This window comes from Danio rerio, chromosome 1, assembly GCF_052040795.2.
Source record: "Danio rerio strain M-AB ecotype USA chromosome 1, GRCz13ab, whole genome shotgun sequence".
Classification (NCBI taxonomy): Eukaryota; Metazoa; Chordata; class Actinopteri; order Cypriniformes; family Danionidae; genus Danio; species Danio rerio.
The window spans coordinates 59785184-59801491 of NC_141021.1; the positions used below are offsets into that span (position 1 = coordinate 59785184).

Consider the following 16308-nt stretch of genomic DNA (forward strand, 5'->3'; position numbering starts at 1 on the left):
GAGCATCAAGGGATAGCGCAGCATGCATGGGATGCGCACTCGGGAATCTCGCCAGAAGTAGTAAGTCATCCGGGTACTTCTCGCATACTGATTTTCGAATTCTATGAATTCGGACATACTACTCGGCTCGCATACTGCATACATTTTGGCGTACTATATAGTATGGAAGTATGCGGTTTCGGACGCAGCCATAGTGATTGCTCTTAAGAGAGAACTACTTACTAGGAGCATGTCTATAATGCTGATTTGGATTAGTCAATTAACTTAAGTTGCATGTTTTTGGACGGTGGGAGGAAACTCGTGAACCCGGGTGAACAACACATGTGAGCACTGGGAGAATGTGTAAACTCCACACAGAAATGTCGACTGGCCTGGTAAGGACTGGAACCAGTGACATTTTTGCTGTGAGGCAACAGTGCTAACCACTGGGTCACCGTGCCACCCATCTAGGAAAGGAGGAGGAGTAGGGGTGGAAGGGGGGATTCTTCAAAACGAAGATGGCTGTGATATAGAACTGAGGGTGTTTATAGTGGCTTAGGAATCGTCTGATGGGTGAATCATGAATTGAATAATGGGGGACCGGCTGCAAGCAATCACAACGTGATCCTCTGCAAATTAGCTTATAAATAAACTTTATTTAATGCCCACACCTAACCCCACCGCTAACCCAGCCCCTCACAGTGGCGTCACTATTGAGTGCATTGTGTCTGGGATATCTCTGAGATATGCAGTCTCAGCTTGAATCATCATGGCTGCATCCAGATATTATTGGCTTACCTTTTTATGTTTTGTACAAAAATTTATATATATATATATATATATATATATATATATATATATATATATATATATATATATATACACTGTTAGACCTTACCGGGGTTTTTTACAGTAGAATACTGGCAACACTGTTGCCAGCTACTCACTGTAAAAGTTTGGTTACAGTAAGTAACTGGCAACAGTGTTGCCAGTTAATTACTGTAACTGAACCATTACAGTAAGTGGCTGGCAACAGCGTTGCCAGTATTCTACTGTAACTAAACCATTACAGTGAGTGGCTGGCAACAGTGTTGCCAGTTATTTACTGTAACTGAACCGATACAGTGAGTAGCTGGCAACAGTGTTGCCAGTTAATTACTGTAATAGAGCAGCAGTGGTAACTAACTGGAAACTGTGCACAGTTAATTACTGTACTGTAGTGTTACAAATCACAGCACTATACTGCATACACATTAATAGTATGTCATATATAGTTATTGTAGTGTTACTAAAATGAATCAGTATTCTTAGCTGTTATTTAAAAATAGAAGGCATAACATTTTTTCAGACAAATTTATTTTATTGTTTTGGCACCAAACAAATAAATAACAGAAAATGTTTAACAAAATTAAGAAATCAGCAGATATAAATATTGTCTTGCATATTACAGGTCTGTACAGTAAGACTGCGGTCACACTAATGTTTGAGCATGCAAAATTCTGTCATACTGCACTGCGAAAATAAACAAAGCGAGTAGTGGAATTAAACAAAATAATTAGAGATTGAAAAAGCAAGCCAGAGAGGTCATGTTTTGATCTTTGATTGGTCTCAAGCAATCACATGATGTGATTTCGCATTCAGCTTTCTCCAAGCTTGAACTTTCCAATGCTGCAAATTATGAAATTTGTCGCATGAGCAATCATTCCAGGTCTGCAGTACTCACATGTGTATGAATGGAAGTCTATAGGGAGAAAAGTGCAGTGTGACTGGGACTTTAAGCTGTAACTCTAATTAAACACACCTGATCAAACTAATTAAGGCTTGTTAGAATTCTACAGGTAATGTTGAAGTAGGGTGAGTACTAAACTCTGTTCTGCAGATTTCAGTTGCTACCCATATCAAACACACCTGCCTGTAATTATCACGTGGTGTTCAGGTCCTAATTAATTGGTTCAGGTGTGTTTTATATGGATAGCAACTGAAATCTGCAGGAAGGTAGATCTCCAGGAACAGGATTGAGAACCCCTGGTATTAGCAATACTTTTAAAGCAACCGCCAACATTTATCACAATCACATATCCAATAAACACACACACACAAAGTGCTGCAGTGAAACGTGTTACTTTCTCCTCAATGCTGACCATGCAAAAAAAAAAAAAAAAAAAAAAAACTGAACAGCAAAAAACACAAAATAATTATTTTAAATTTTGAAGTTTTAAATAATTAAAAACTGTGTCAACTCTCAATAAAAAGTTTAAAATAATTGTAGAAAACAAAAATAAAGTTGGCAACACTGAAAAACCAAAGGATAAAATCTTTTACTATTATAATTATCTCATGACAACAAACTTTTCTATTGCTTCTAATATAAATTCATAGATGGAAACACAGCTCTGAAAAATACTTAGCAACAAACTCACAACCTGGGACCGGACAGTGGAGCTTTTGTGTGTGGATGGCTATGTGTATCATGTTTTTGTGATTCCCTGTGATGATGTGCACATGTTACCTTACAGAGATGATGGAATTTAATTTTGGCTTAGTTGCCAGAAAGATACAAACAACTGTTAGCATCTGTACATTATGGCAGTATGCAATATCCAATAAATACATATACTGTACTTAAACAAAAGTAATGTAAGAAGTTATATGAGGAGAGGCTAACTAGCTAACAATATAGCTTTCAAGTACACAGTTCAAGATAACAACAGTATAACTTAAAACACAGCCTTATTTTAGAAACCCTCAAAAACATTTGAACACATTTTACTTACTCATTGTAGATTCTTATTTAAAGCCTAAAACATATCAGACTCTACATCTCAATTGATGGACATAGCAGAGAGCACAATCAGCAGTAAACAAATCAAACACCTGGCTCCCTTAAAGGGCCGGCATTTTCTGAAAACTTTCTAACACTTTTGTGTTTAGAATTAGACGGACAGCCTGTGGGAGTGTGTGGTGATGCCTAAATCATTGTTTTTTTACAGTTATTTACTACACAATCTACAGAGTAACAGTGCAGTTATACTAATTAAACACACCTGATCAAACTAAATCTAAAGGTAGTGTGCTGAAGCAGAGCTGGAACTAAATTCTGCTGGGCTGCGGCCCTTCAGGAGTTTGACATCCCTGGTACATAGCATATTTTCAAAGAAACTGCCTACATTTATCACAATCATGCACATATCATTGAATAAAAACAATAAAAATATAAAAACTTCATCCAAAGCAAATAAATAAATAAATAAAATAACCTGATTAATACATTTATTTAGGAAAGCCTTTATACTATATTGTTAATGCCACTTTTACCTACTTTATTTGAAGTTTTCCAGACAAATTAATTGAGTCTCTGCAAAAATGTATGTACGTGCTGTTTAAGATATTTTTTAAATAACACATTTTTACTAGTTATTTAGCAAAATACTAAAATTTAGCTTAAAGTGCAATTTAAAAGCTTAACTATAGGCTAAACTAGGCAAATTAGATTAATTATAGAAAAGTAAACAAAGTTATAAAAATGACTGTGATAATTTGGTTGCTCTGTGTGAATATTTTTGCCTTTAAATGCATCTCGTCGATATCTTTACTTTTTAATTACCTCTGTGACATTGACATTGGTTGACTCCTGATACTCAATGTTAAAAACATAAAAGGAACCAAAGAAAACACAAAGATGGCTGCAGAGAAATTTAGCTTATCATTAATGCATTGTCTCACTTTCTCCTCAATACTGACCATACACATACCAAAACTGAACAATATATATATATATATATATATATATATATATATATATATATATATATATATATATATAGCAACATAAAGCATCAGAGTACATGGGGTAATAATGGTTGAGCAGTAATTTACCATTTATTATCACAGTAACTATCTGTAATGGGTACATAAAGTAAATTACTGTAATTTATTCTTTGCACTACAAAATTTCATACAAATCCTGCTCCTTTTACAGTAAAATACTGTTTCCTTTTATTACAGCAAAACACTGGCTATTTTACAGTTATTTACTGCATAATCTACAGTAAGGGTTAACAGTGTATAGTGGTTTTAGCTTTATTTGCATTGTATTTGATTACACTTTACAATAAGGTTCATTAGTTAATTTTAATTAATGCATTTACTAACATGAACAAACAATGAACAAAACATCTACTACTGTACTTGTTCATGTTAGTTAATGTTAGTTAATGGAAATACAGTTGTTCATTGTTAGTTCATGTTAACTCATGGTGCATTAACTAATGTTAACAAGCATGGACTTTAATGTTAATAATACATTAGTAAATGTTCAATTATGATTAATAAATGCTGTACAAGTGTTGTTCATGATTATATCATGTTAGTAAATGCATTAACTAATGAACCTTATTGTAAAGTGTTACCTTGTATTTAATGTGTTTTCAATGCAAAAGCTTCTTTATTTAAAGACAAAAAAATAAATTTGATTAGTAATGCATGTTATGGATGTTTATTAAAAACAAGTTATGTACTATAAATTGTTCCTGACCTTTGACCTTAATAAAATTCAGATTTGGATCTTTAAATGTAGACATTGAGAACCCCTGGTATAAACGTTGATGTTCATCAACTGAAAGTTAACTTTTTTCTTCAAAAACATCAATAAGTGTAGGATGTAATTTCTGCAACATGTTCAATAATGTGAAAAACACATTTTTTTTAGTCAGTGGTTGTTGTTTTTTTGTTTTTCTAAAGTAGGAACTCTGATAGTTCTGCAACTCTGAGTTAACCACAGTCAGTAAAGCTAAAGATCATCAGTCGCTGTTGATCGGCTGCTCTTCAACACGGTAAGACAAACACACTGGTATTTGACTGATGATTAGTGTAGATGAAGCTCATATAACACATGATTTCTGACATGAGAAATATCTTGTGTTGATCTCAGTCATCAGTTGATTTACACACACTGATGTTGTGCATTAATAATCTGCAGATGTGTAAAGATCTTCCTAACACTAAGAGCTGTTTAGGGTGATGTACATTTACTGTTGATGAGTGTAGAAGTGATGATTAATGCTGGATTCTAGATAGATTTGATGCTGATGTGGCTCAGAATGGCTCCTGCTCTTCATCTGATCTTTCTGCTCATCATTCACAGTGAGTCAATCTTACATTCTTATTACAGTGAAACAAACTCAAATTATATTTCCATATGGTGGAAATTCCTCACTCTACATGTTTCTTATTGTGAATTTGTTCACTGAATGAGAAATATTCTGGACCCTCCAGTGTTTGGCATTTTTGTTAAAAGTTGTATTTTAACTGAGTGTGTAGTTTGTAACATGTCATGTTAGTTGATTATTGTTTGTGTTTTGCTCTTTTTATTTTCCATTATTGTTTTTTTTTCTCTGTTCTCTGTTTATTTCTGTCCTCCATCAAGACTGAAGTCATTCACACTGAGATCATTATTCATATTCACAACATCAGCTTAAAATATTATCTGTAATGAGTCCCTGTTTACCACTAACAGCATGTGTTCCTAGTGTCTTATAGTCAGTGTTATCTGATTAAACTACATTTTCATCATGACTGTTTTTGTGTTTCAGGGGTGTCTAGTGGTGATTGGTATGTGGATTACAGTCCTACACAATACTGTGCACTACAGAACTCAACAATGACAATCAGCTGCACTTTTATATACCCGACTAGATATAATATCACGAAAGTCTTCTGGAACAAAGACCAGATAAAACTTGATGGAGAGTTTGCAGATCTGTCTAATAACTCTGAATACAGTCAGAGGCTTCAGTATCTGGGAGATAAACAGCACAACTGCACCGTCAGACTGAGTCATGTGACAAAGAAAGATGAACACGAGTATTACTTCAGATTCATTACTTTACCTGATAATAAGTGGCTTGGTATTCCAGGAGTGCTTCTCTCTGTCACAGGTGACTCTCCTGAGGTTTCTCTCTTCTTGTGGTCATTATGTAGAATAATAATCAGTGTATGAGAGCAGCACTAGATATAATGTGTGTGTTGTGTTCAGATCTTCAGCTGGAGTCTCCTGCGAGTGTAAAAGAGAGAGATTTAGTCCGTCTGACATGTAAAAGCAGCTGTAAACTGACTGACACACCAACATTCATCTGGTACAGAAACTCACACACATTGACTAATATTGGAGATGAACTCAACATCAGGTCAGTCAACAGAACACACACAGGCAACTACAGCTGTGGTGTGCAGGGACAAACGTACATCTCTCCTGCTGTTTATCTTAATGTCAGATGTAAGTTTTCATCTTTTTATTTTAACCTTTTACTATTCACCTTTAGAAAACATTCAGACTTGCAAGATGTAAACATGTAAACATAGTCAATACATAAAAGTTAAAATACTCACTTTTGCAATACTGTCACCAAATGGTATGAAAGCTGTTGTGTGATTTTAGTCTTAAGAAGTACAACTATGCTATTATCGTCATATTATTAATATATTGGTTGTTTAATAGTACTTGTAATGCATGATCTTATTGTACATCCCTATACCTAAACTCAACTACTACCTTTCTAACTAACAATATGGAGCTAATAAGAAATGTTTTGAGTTAAAATATCTAAGTTAATGGTTTGCTAATAGTGAGAATTGTACCTTAAAATAAAGTGACCCAAATTAATTTGACAACTTTGGTGGTTATTTTATTTACATTTATGCAAACATAGATAAACATGTGGACAAAGGTAATTCAACAAATAAGGACATCATGCAGTGATGCAAATCACATGATCGGGGCTTTGCCAAATCCCAAACACAGATTAGACTTGATCAAGTGTGTTCACTGTAAAGACAGCAGAAAAGTTGATGGTTTGAATGTGATGTCTGTGTACACCACTGTATGTTTACTTCCCCATGTGCTCCTCTTCAGTGCTTGTTTTCAGGTGTGTTTTGGCATTTGGTTCCTTGTTCTATTTCCCGCCTTAGTTCCTCATTATCATGTTCACCTGTCTTTAGTCATTGATCTGTGTGTGTTTAAGTTCCTGTTTTCCTCTTGTTCCCTGTCTTGACATTAAAGTGCTGTTTACACCTAATCAATCTAATAAATAGTAAAATATACCATTGTTGTAAATTCCCATGTAACTTGTTTGAGGCGTGTATAAATCCGATCTCTCAGATCATTTCAGATTAAATTGGACGGGTCTAAAATAAATGCATCTGTTTGTTTTGTTTAATTTTCTTTGTTTTGTTTTAGTTTTGACTGTGAATTGATGAAATTAAATGGTTAAATTAATATCAGGTATCAGCATTAACAACACAGGCACATCAAACCTCTGTGAAAAGAAATAAATAATAATTTTTAAAAATCTTAAATTATATTAATCTACAAAGGCAATCTTAATCTCTGTCTGCAATGAAGTCTTACACATATCTATATGACAAAAATGGAGGTTTCGTTTAGCTTGAATAACATTATGCAATCTCTTTGTGCTCTTATAATGATTTTTTACAGCCTGTATATAAAACTATTTAAATGCCAAAATAAAAACACTTATACACTTCTGTAAATAAAAATATTAATTCAATAAAATGCTGTGTATGATGCTTTAGTCAACATAATGTTGTTAAATTTGCATATAGTGCTAGATTTATGGATTAGAATCAGATCCAATTATTTACACACATTTATGTGGTAAAGGGAAACATTTTCAGAAATCAGACAGCTATACAATCAGAAAAAAATGCAAGAAGTGACCAGGTGTAAACAGGCCCAAACTATCACCTCCGCCACCATGACACTCAAGTTTACATATCTTTTTTGCAATTAAAACCTAATCTAATCATAGGAAAGGTGTAAGACTGCTGCTGTTTTTTCTTTGTTTATGTAGAAAGGGTAATATATTAAAACACATTTGTCACCCTACAACCTGTGGAAGCATTTACAGCTACATTTTAAACCATGGTACTGTAGACATAAAGCACTCATAACACACTATATATCATTAGAAAGCCTAAAATTTCTTGTTTCTATATTTAGTGACTGGATATAGAACTAATATTTTATATAACTGTAATATATATATATATATATATATATATATATATATATATATATATATATATATATATATATATATATATATATATATGTATTTATTTATTTATAACTGAACAACATTTATTTATTAATCTGCGACAAGTTGTAAAGCGTTACTTTGCTACAGCAATCCACATGTAAACAAATTTCAGCAGTTTTTAGATGTGTTTTAGAGGCTTAATTTAAATCCGATGCTACCAAAAATCCCACACTAATCTAAATTTAGTGTCTATAAATATTGTGAAAATTATGAATAACTACAGTTTAAAATCTTAGAACAAAAGGGGCGCCCTTGTGTGGTCTCTAACAGAAATCTTGTGGTCATGTTTGGTACTGCAGCCAAACAAAACTCTACTGAAAGCTCATTTTTGGAGATAGCTTCAAATTTGGAATATAATTTGGTGATATTTAGCTTTGCATGTTGAATTTAGCATTTAAAGTAACATAACCGAGTGGTGTGGTTCAATACTCACTGCTGAGAGTCCAAACACTGAAGAGTAATCAATAGATGCGCAGCTCTACAGGTCCCGAACCATGCAAGCCAGTGTCGACAGAGGTTAAACATGCACAATGACAGTTCCTATGAACACCCCCTTCGAGTGATGAGCTACCAGTTATTTAAATTACTTTAAAGCTCCAAAACTAAATTGCTAATTATTTGCTTTTGTCCTCATTTACTTAAGGAAGACCATAGCATTACCTTATTATTAAAATCAATGGGCAGCTCTTTTATTAAGCTGTATAGAGTACACATTTTAAATTGATTCTCATATTTATTTATGAGTCTTGTCTTTACATGTTTCTCCTGCAGATGCTCCAGATACTCCTGTGATCTCCATCAACAGATCTGCTGTAATAAAGGAGGGAGATTCAGTTACTCTGAACTGCAGCAGCAACGCAAACCCTCCTGCTCTGAACTTCAGCTGGTTTAAAGGAGAAACATTTGTAGGATCTTCAAGAATCTTCAACATCTCCAAGATCAGCTCTGATGACAATAAAAAATACAAGTGTAAAGCTAAAAATGACCTTGGAGAGAAATACTCTGATCCTGTGACTTTAGATGTCCAGTGTGAGTTAGCAAAACTAATTATGACATTAAACCATTAAAACTATTGTAACTGATAACAGTTTGTGTTTTTCTGTGTCAGACCCACCCAGGAACATCTCAGTGTCTATGAACAGATCTGCTGTAATAATGTCTGGAGATTCAGTGACTCTGAGCTGCAGCAGTGACTCAAACCCTCCTGCAGAAATCAGCTGGTATAAAGGAGAAACATCTGTAGGATCTGGAAGAATCTTCAACATCTCCAAGATCAGCTCTGATGACAGTGGAGAATACAAGTGTAGAGCCAGAAATGACCATGGAGAGAAATACTCTGATCCTGTGACTTTAGATGTTCAGTGTGAGTAAATGATGTTTCAGCAACTGATACATTAAAGGGGACCTTTTATGAAAAATCATGTTTATTAGGGGTTTAAACACAGATGTCTGTTAGCGGTGTGTGAATATAACCTAAAGTAAAATAATAATAATTAATTGTATTTGTTATAATCAGACTTGATCAAAACAGTCTGCAGAAACACTTTAATTGACATTCTCCCTCTGTATGATGTCATCAGAGGGGGAAAGCCCCGCCTACTAGTGCCCATCTCTCCCTCATTAACATAAACAGCAGCCCTGAGTGAGAAGCAGCCGTCTGTCCATTAGCCATTAGAGTGTTTGAGCTGCTGAAGATAATGTAAGCATAGACTAAGAGCATTATAGATGTGGAGTTTTAGATGAAGCACAACTGAACAGCGAAAGGAGTCTGAGCTGGAAACACACAGTAAGTTCAGCTTTCCAGTCTTCAGGTTTATGATTTGTTCATTCATTATGTTCAGCATGTAGAGAGATAAATGACAACACAAGGACTCAGGAGATAAATAGATCAAATGTTTTTTCCTGTTCTGACTGCATATGATTAACTTCTGTCTTTCAATTGATGAACGATTGAGCCCCTCCCGATAGACGTCTCGAAATAGGCAGTAATCTTCTCTTCCACTTGCACAATGTATTCAAAGAACTCATCGCTCTCAAGTCAATTCAATCAGAATTAATGAATCACTCTAGAAATGTTTCTGAGCCACTTATTTTGATATTTTCAGCTTTTCACGAAGATGCACAGGCATTTGTAGCTCCTCCCTCTTTTGTAAACAGCACAATCTCATTTGCATTTAAAGCAACAGTCAACAAAACAACACAATAAGGATCAGAGCTTAAAAGGGTCAGTTGCAGAGAGTTAGAAAACATACACACTCCAGAGCAGGGGTCTCAAACTGCCCACTCTCATCCTCCCTCCGGCCCGCAACGAGATTCAGTACCCCCGAAAATAAGATATAGCTTAATATAAGATAAAAATAAGATAGATATCGAAATAAAAATAAGATGCATATATATAGCTTGTACTCTTCTGTAAATAATAATGTAAATTCTGCGGTGTACTAATAAAAAATATGAATAAAAAGTTTCAGATGCTTTACTTGACTTAACCTGGTAAATCTGCACATAGCGCTGGATTTAAAGAGCAGAACTATATCCATTTAACAGAGATTCATTTACGTGGTCAAGTAAATGGAAACGTTTTGACAAATCATACAGCTATCCGATTAGAAAATACACATATAAAGTGATCAGGCCCTGCCACTTTCCCTGCACTCTAACATTTAAGTTTACATCCTTTTTTGCAAATAAATCCTAATGTTTTCATGAAAAACTCATTGAAAAGGTCTTGGACTTCTGCTTTTTGGGGTTTTGTTACAAAGGAAGAGTCATTAAAACACATTTACTGTCACCTTACAACCTGTAGGAGCAATTATGGCTGCATTATTAATATTGTAATATTTTAGTAAACATGAAGCAATCATGACAAACTACAGGTATATATCATTTGAAAGCCTAATGCTTGTAGTTTCTATATTCAGTGACTGATTTTTAATGTTACTGAGCAACAGTTATTTATTGATTGCAACAATGATACTTGTCAGAGTTGTAAAGCATTACTTTGCTACAGCAATCTACATGTTAAATGTTTTGAGATGTTTTTTAGAAGGTAAATTCAAATCAAATGCTACCCACAATACCATTCTACTTTACACTGTTAAAAAATATTGTTTGCCTTAAATTTTAAAGCTGAATCAAATTAGCCCTATAAGTCCATTGAACTTATGCTATGTTAAACTGACTTAAAACAGCCTGCGTAACTTATAAAATTAAGTTAGAAAATGATTAACTTAGTTTATAAAGTTACAATGAACTAAAAACATGTGCTGTCATGACTAATTGATCATAATTTTTTACATTGTAGACTTGTGAAATATTCTTTAAACAAGGGGGGCGCTCTTGTGTGGTCACCAATGGAAATCCTGTGGTCATGTCTGGTACTGCAGCTGAACAAAAACTTACTGAAAACTGATTTTTGGTGATATCAGCTTCAAATTTGGAATTTAATTTGTTTATATATTTAGCTTTGCATATATTTTAGCATTTAAAATGACATAACTAAGCAAATGACTCTTAATGACAGTCTTAAACATGCATAAAATCTCCTTCATATTCATAAAGTGTGTTTTTTTATGATTATAAATGTTTCATGACCATTTACTTAAATTACTTTAAACCTCAAAAACAACAACAACTTAAAATAATTGCAAATGTTTATTATCTGCTATCATCTGCTTATTAGCATACCATTACCTTATTATTAAAAATTCTAAGAATATAAAAAAACAATACAAAAACAATGGGCAGCTCTTTTAGTATGATGTATACAGTACATACATAAACTGATGGTCATATTTATTTGTCTTTATCTATGTTTCTCCTGCAGATGCTCCAGATACTCCTGTGATCTCCAATAGGTCTGCTGTTATAATGGAGGGAGATTCAGTGACTCTGAACTGCAGCAGCAACTCAAACCCTCCTGCAAACTTCAGCTGGTTTAAAGGAAATAAATCTCTGAATTCTGGAAGAATCTTCAGCATCTCCAAGATCAGCTCTGATGACAGTGGAGAATACAAGTGTAGAGCCAGAAATGTACATGGAGAGAAATACTCTGATCCTGTGACTTTAGATGTTCAGTGTGAGTTAGAAAAACTATAACATTAAACCATTAAACCATAATCTGTGATGTCAAGACTATTGTAACTGTTAATGGTTTGTTTTTTTCTGTTAGACCCACCCAGGAACATCTCAGTGTCTATGAACAGATCTGCTGTAATAATGTCTGGAGATTCAGTGACTCTGAGCTGCAGCAGCGACTCAAACCCTCCTGCAGAAATCAACTGGTTTAAAGGAGAAACATCTGTAAGATCTGGAAGAATCTTCAACATCTCCAAGATCAGCTCTGATGACAGTGGAGAATACAAGTGCAGATACAAGAATATACATGGAGAGAAATACTCTGATCCTGTGACTTTAGATGTTCAGTGTGAGTAAATAATGGTTCAGCAACTGATATACTACAGGGGACCTTTTATGAAAAAGGTCAGACAGTTGTTTAAATATAGCCAGTGTAAATGTGTTAATATAGCCAGCGTCTAAAATTAGTAATGCATTATCTGAGTTTGTTCTAATCAGACTTGATAGTAACAGTCTGCAGAAACACTTTGATTGACATTCTCCCTTTGTACGTGTCATCAGAGGGGGGGAAGCCCCGCCCACTAGTGCCCATCTCTCCTTCATTAACATAAACAGCAGCCCTGAGTGAGAAGCAGCCGTCTGTCCATTAGCCATTAGAGTGTTTGAGCTGCTGAAGATAATGTCAGCATAGACTAAGAGGATTATAGATGTGGAGTTTAAGATGAAGCACAAATGAACAGCGATAGGAGCAACATAGACTGACAGAAGTTTTCTTAGTGATGGGAAGATCAGATGATTTTACTCGGAGCTTTAAGTCTCCTCCAGCAAGATGAATGAACCTCTTTTTTGAGTCACGTCATTCACTTTGCCAAAATATCAATAAAATATTACGAGTTGCTTTCAAACACATCTACAACTAAACTTTAGGGACATCAGACACTTATTTTACATCTTGTAAAAAGGGTAATTTTTAAATCTTCTTAAGTAAACTGTGATGCCATATTTGTTGTACGCATTCGTGATATCAGTGTTTTTCTGTTTCAGATCCTCCCAGGAACGTCTCAGTGTCCGTCACTGATTCTGGTCAGCTTTTTTCTGATTCAGTGAGTCTGATGTGCATCAGTGACTCAAACCCTCCTGCTCTGAGCTTCAGCTGGTTTAAGGAGAATCAAAGCTCAGCTGTTGGATCTGGACAGAGTTTCAGTGCAGTACAGAGTGGACGCTTCTACTGTGAGGCTCACAATCCACATGGAGCTCAGAGATCAGACGCCGTCACTGTCACTGGTGAAGCTTTTATCATCACACTCCTGTAACTTCATCAGTCTGGAGAGTTAATCATGATCTGCTTCATCTTTCAGTTCATGAACATGCTGAGAGAAACATCATCATCACAGCGACATCCGTAGGAGTATTAATCATCTTCATCATTATCATCGTCATCATCGTCCTGTTTATTATGTGAGTTCAATGAAACAAAATTATTTTTTTATTTTATTTTAACTCAATTAAAATATCTGCTATAGTCAAATATGCAAATTCATGCATCCCATGTGGAGATATGTGCCCAGGGCTACGTTTTTGGGAACTGCAAGATATCTACCCAGGGCTTTGTTTGCTTGCAGTTTTTGATTTCACAAATCCACTAGGGGGCGCTGTATACATTTTTGACAACCTCAAATACATTTCTGATCTATGTTTTCTTATAAAACATATTCGTTCTTGTAAATATGTGTACATTTCTGCAAACCTCAACATCCTTCTCAAATTCGTCTATAATCCACACACCCCCTTTCCTAAACCCAACCGATAGTGTTTTCAAAAGCAAATTAGAAGAGAAAATCATCACAAACTCATGCTTTAACCACAACAACACAATGTTTTTTTTTACTTGTTTTTTGGAAGTGTCAAACACTGGGATGAATCCCGGTCCACTCTACTACAACACTGCACAAGGTAAGCTACCAAGCACACTGACCATCCTGGAAAAGCTGTCCATATGGAGGTGATCAGTCAGCAGTAACACAAAAAGGGTTCAGAAGTTGTCTCCAATGACATATCGCCACATATTGATAGTGTTTTCACACTAAATGCAGGCCGTTGTACCCGCAGACACATATTTCATAGTTCGCAAAACTGTAGCCCTGGGCACATATTCCCAATGAGCCTGTGTTGAATTCATGTTTGATTATTTGTAACATTTTATTATATGCATATTATATTTTCATTTATTTATTAGAGTGATTAATACTCTGTTAATGTGTGTTATTATTACAGAAAGAAACAAAGGAGTGTTAAATCTGAAGGTCTCATAGTGACGCAGGTAAATCATACAGATACAACCTTAAAATCAGTTAAACTAATTTTTTCCTTTGTGTGATTAAAATTTATGATCTATTTTAGATTTTATGATGTGAAAATCCTCAGTATATTTACATGCCATCTCACATATTTCTGCTTCTAATTGCAGTGTGAATGAATAAAATATTTCTGAAATGTTGATCAGACTGTTTCAGATGCTAATGAATGCTTTATTGTCTTGTGTTTCAGAATGATCTGTATTCTGATGTGCCACAGAAAACTCAAGTTTACGACAATCCAGTTTGTGACCCTGGACCAGTCGATGAAGCTCCGTATGAAACTGTGAATCCCAGAATAAGTGCTGAATGCAGAGGTGCTGAGGAGATCCAGTACGCCACTGTCCAATATCACAAAAACACACCGAAGAAGAAAGAGGAAGAAGAGGAGCAGCGTCAGTGTGACAACACACCAGTTCAGCAGCCTGATCAAGACCACAGGTGAGGAGAAACTGCTGGACCACCAACAACTGCACTAAACACAAGCTGTAATATTTTCAACACTGTAATTCTGTGAACAAAAGATCCTGTTTTGAGCATGCAAAATAACTTCTTGCATGTGCATTAACAATTCTGCACACAAAAGATCATGTTTTGAGCATGCAAAATGACTTTGACCAAATGACAACCTTAGTTTGAAGGTTTGTGTAGTTCCTTTCATGCACATGCAACATCAGGCTCAACTCGCTTGCTCAATATTAAACCAGTGTTACAATACAGCAGCCATCTGATTGGCTGGATTTCTGTTATATAGTAAAACTAGTTATATGTCGAGCATAACATTTATTGCATTACAGACTGATGAAGAGGAATATAAGGCAAAGGGTAAAATGTATAATAATAATAATAATAATAATAAAAAACCACAGACTTGAACTTTAATAATTGACTACTGTGTATATTGCTAGTGTTTTCAGTCATTATTATTAGTGTTATTTTCTCTTAATTTTTAGCAGTTATTTAACTTTTTCCTTTTCATATTTTTTTACTTTTATTTATTCCTTGAAATGTAATTTTTATACGCAGAACTCTTAATGCAAAATTATAATGCCATATGAAAACACCCCTAACATCACAACCATCAGCTAAACCAGCACTGATTATATGATCTCTAACACTGGTGTGTTGTGTTTGTTTTAGGCAAGAAAATGTGGAAACTGTGGAGGAGTCTGTGATTTACAGTATGCTCAAATGAGTGTCCATGGGAAATTAATGAATAATAGTTGTGGTTTCAGATTAGTTTAATGATACTATGTGAATTTATGTTATTATTGAGCTTGTCTGAGTGTAATCTGTTAAATGTTGTCTACTGTTTCCAGTAATATCTGGATGCAGCCTTTATGATGCAAGCTGAGATGTCGGACACACTGCACTCAATGGAGCTAGTGATGTCACTGTTAGGGGCGGGGTTAGGTGAGTCCATTAAAAAGCAGGTTTGCTCCCGGAGCCTTCTCGTAGTTTAACATTACTTTCAGTCTAAGTTTGAGTAGCTTAGAAACCTAAACAACTCTGAGGATGATAGAGAAATATAACCACATTCCGATTATGCTCAACAATTAGCCTATGCTAACTTTATGCAGCTAAAGAATCATTTACTCTAGTAAAACTGTCAGCTTTTAACTGTTTTTAACACTTCTTATATTGGAAACTTGTTGTATCTGTGAGAGAATTTCCTCTTTATATGTTAACTAATTAAAAAATGGGTCAATAAATATGAACCACCATGCTGATTTAAAGGTTTTGTTTGCTGTTTCTTTTCTGACCTCTAGCGGTTGATAAGG

The 16308-nt window shown here is 34.8% G+C and overlaps 1 protein-coding gene across 2 annotated transcripts; it reads left to right on the forward strand.

Annotated features, from left to right (window-relative positions):
- The first annotated feature begins 4751 nt into the window (after window positions 1-4751).
- Window positions 4752-16263, forward strand: LOC147847077 (cell adhesion molecule CEACAM5-like). Of its 2 annotated transcripts, XM_087237959.1 has the most exons (13): window positions 4752-4811; window positions 5052-5121; window positions 5571-5915; window positions 6014-6253; window positions 8868-9125; window positions 9205-9459; window positions 11923-12174; window positions 12268-12522; window positions 13218-13457; window positions 13532-13631; window positions 14448-14493; window positions 14721-14968; window positions 15668-16263. In XM_087237959.1, exons 2-13 carry the CDS (start codon window positions 5061-5063, stop codon window positions 15720-15722), a joined length of 2355 nt encoding a protein of 784 aa, XP_087094085.1. In that variant the 5' UTR covers window positions 4752-4811; window positions 5052-5060; the 3' UTR covers window positions 15723-16263. The 2 variants fall into 2 exon arrangements, with proteins under 2 accessions (XP_087094085.1, XP_087094086.1); XM_087237960.1 differs by lacking the exons at window positions 4752-4811; window positions 11923-12174 and having other exon boundaries at window positions 4930-5121.
- Window positions 16264-16308: the final 45 nt, after the last annotated feature.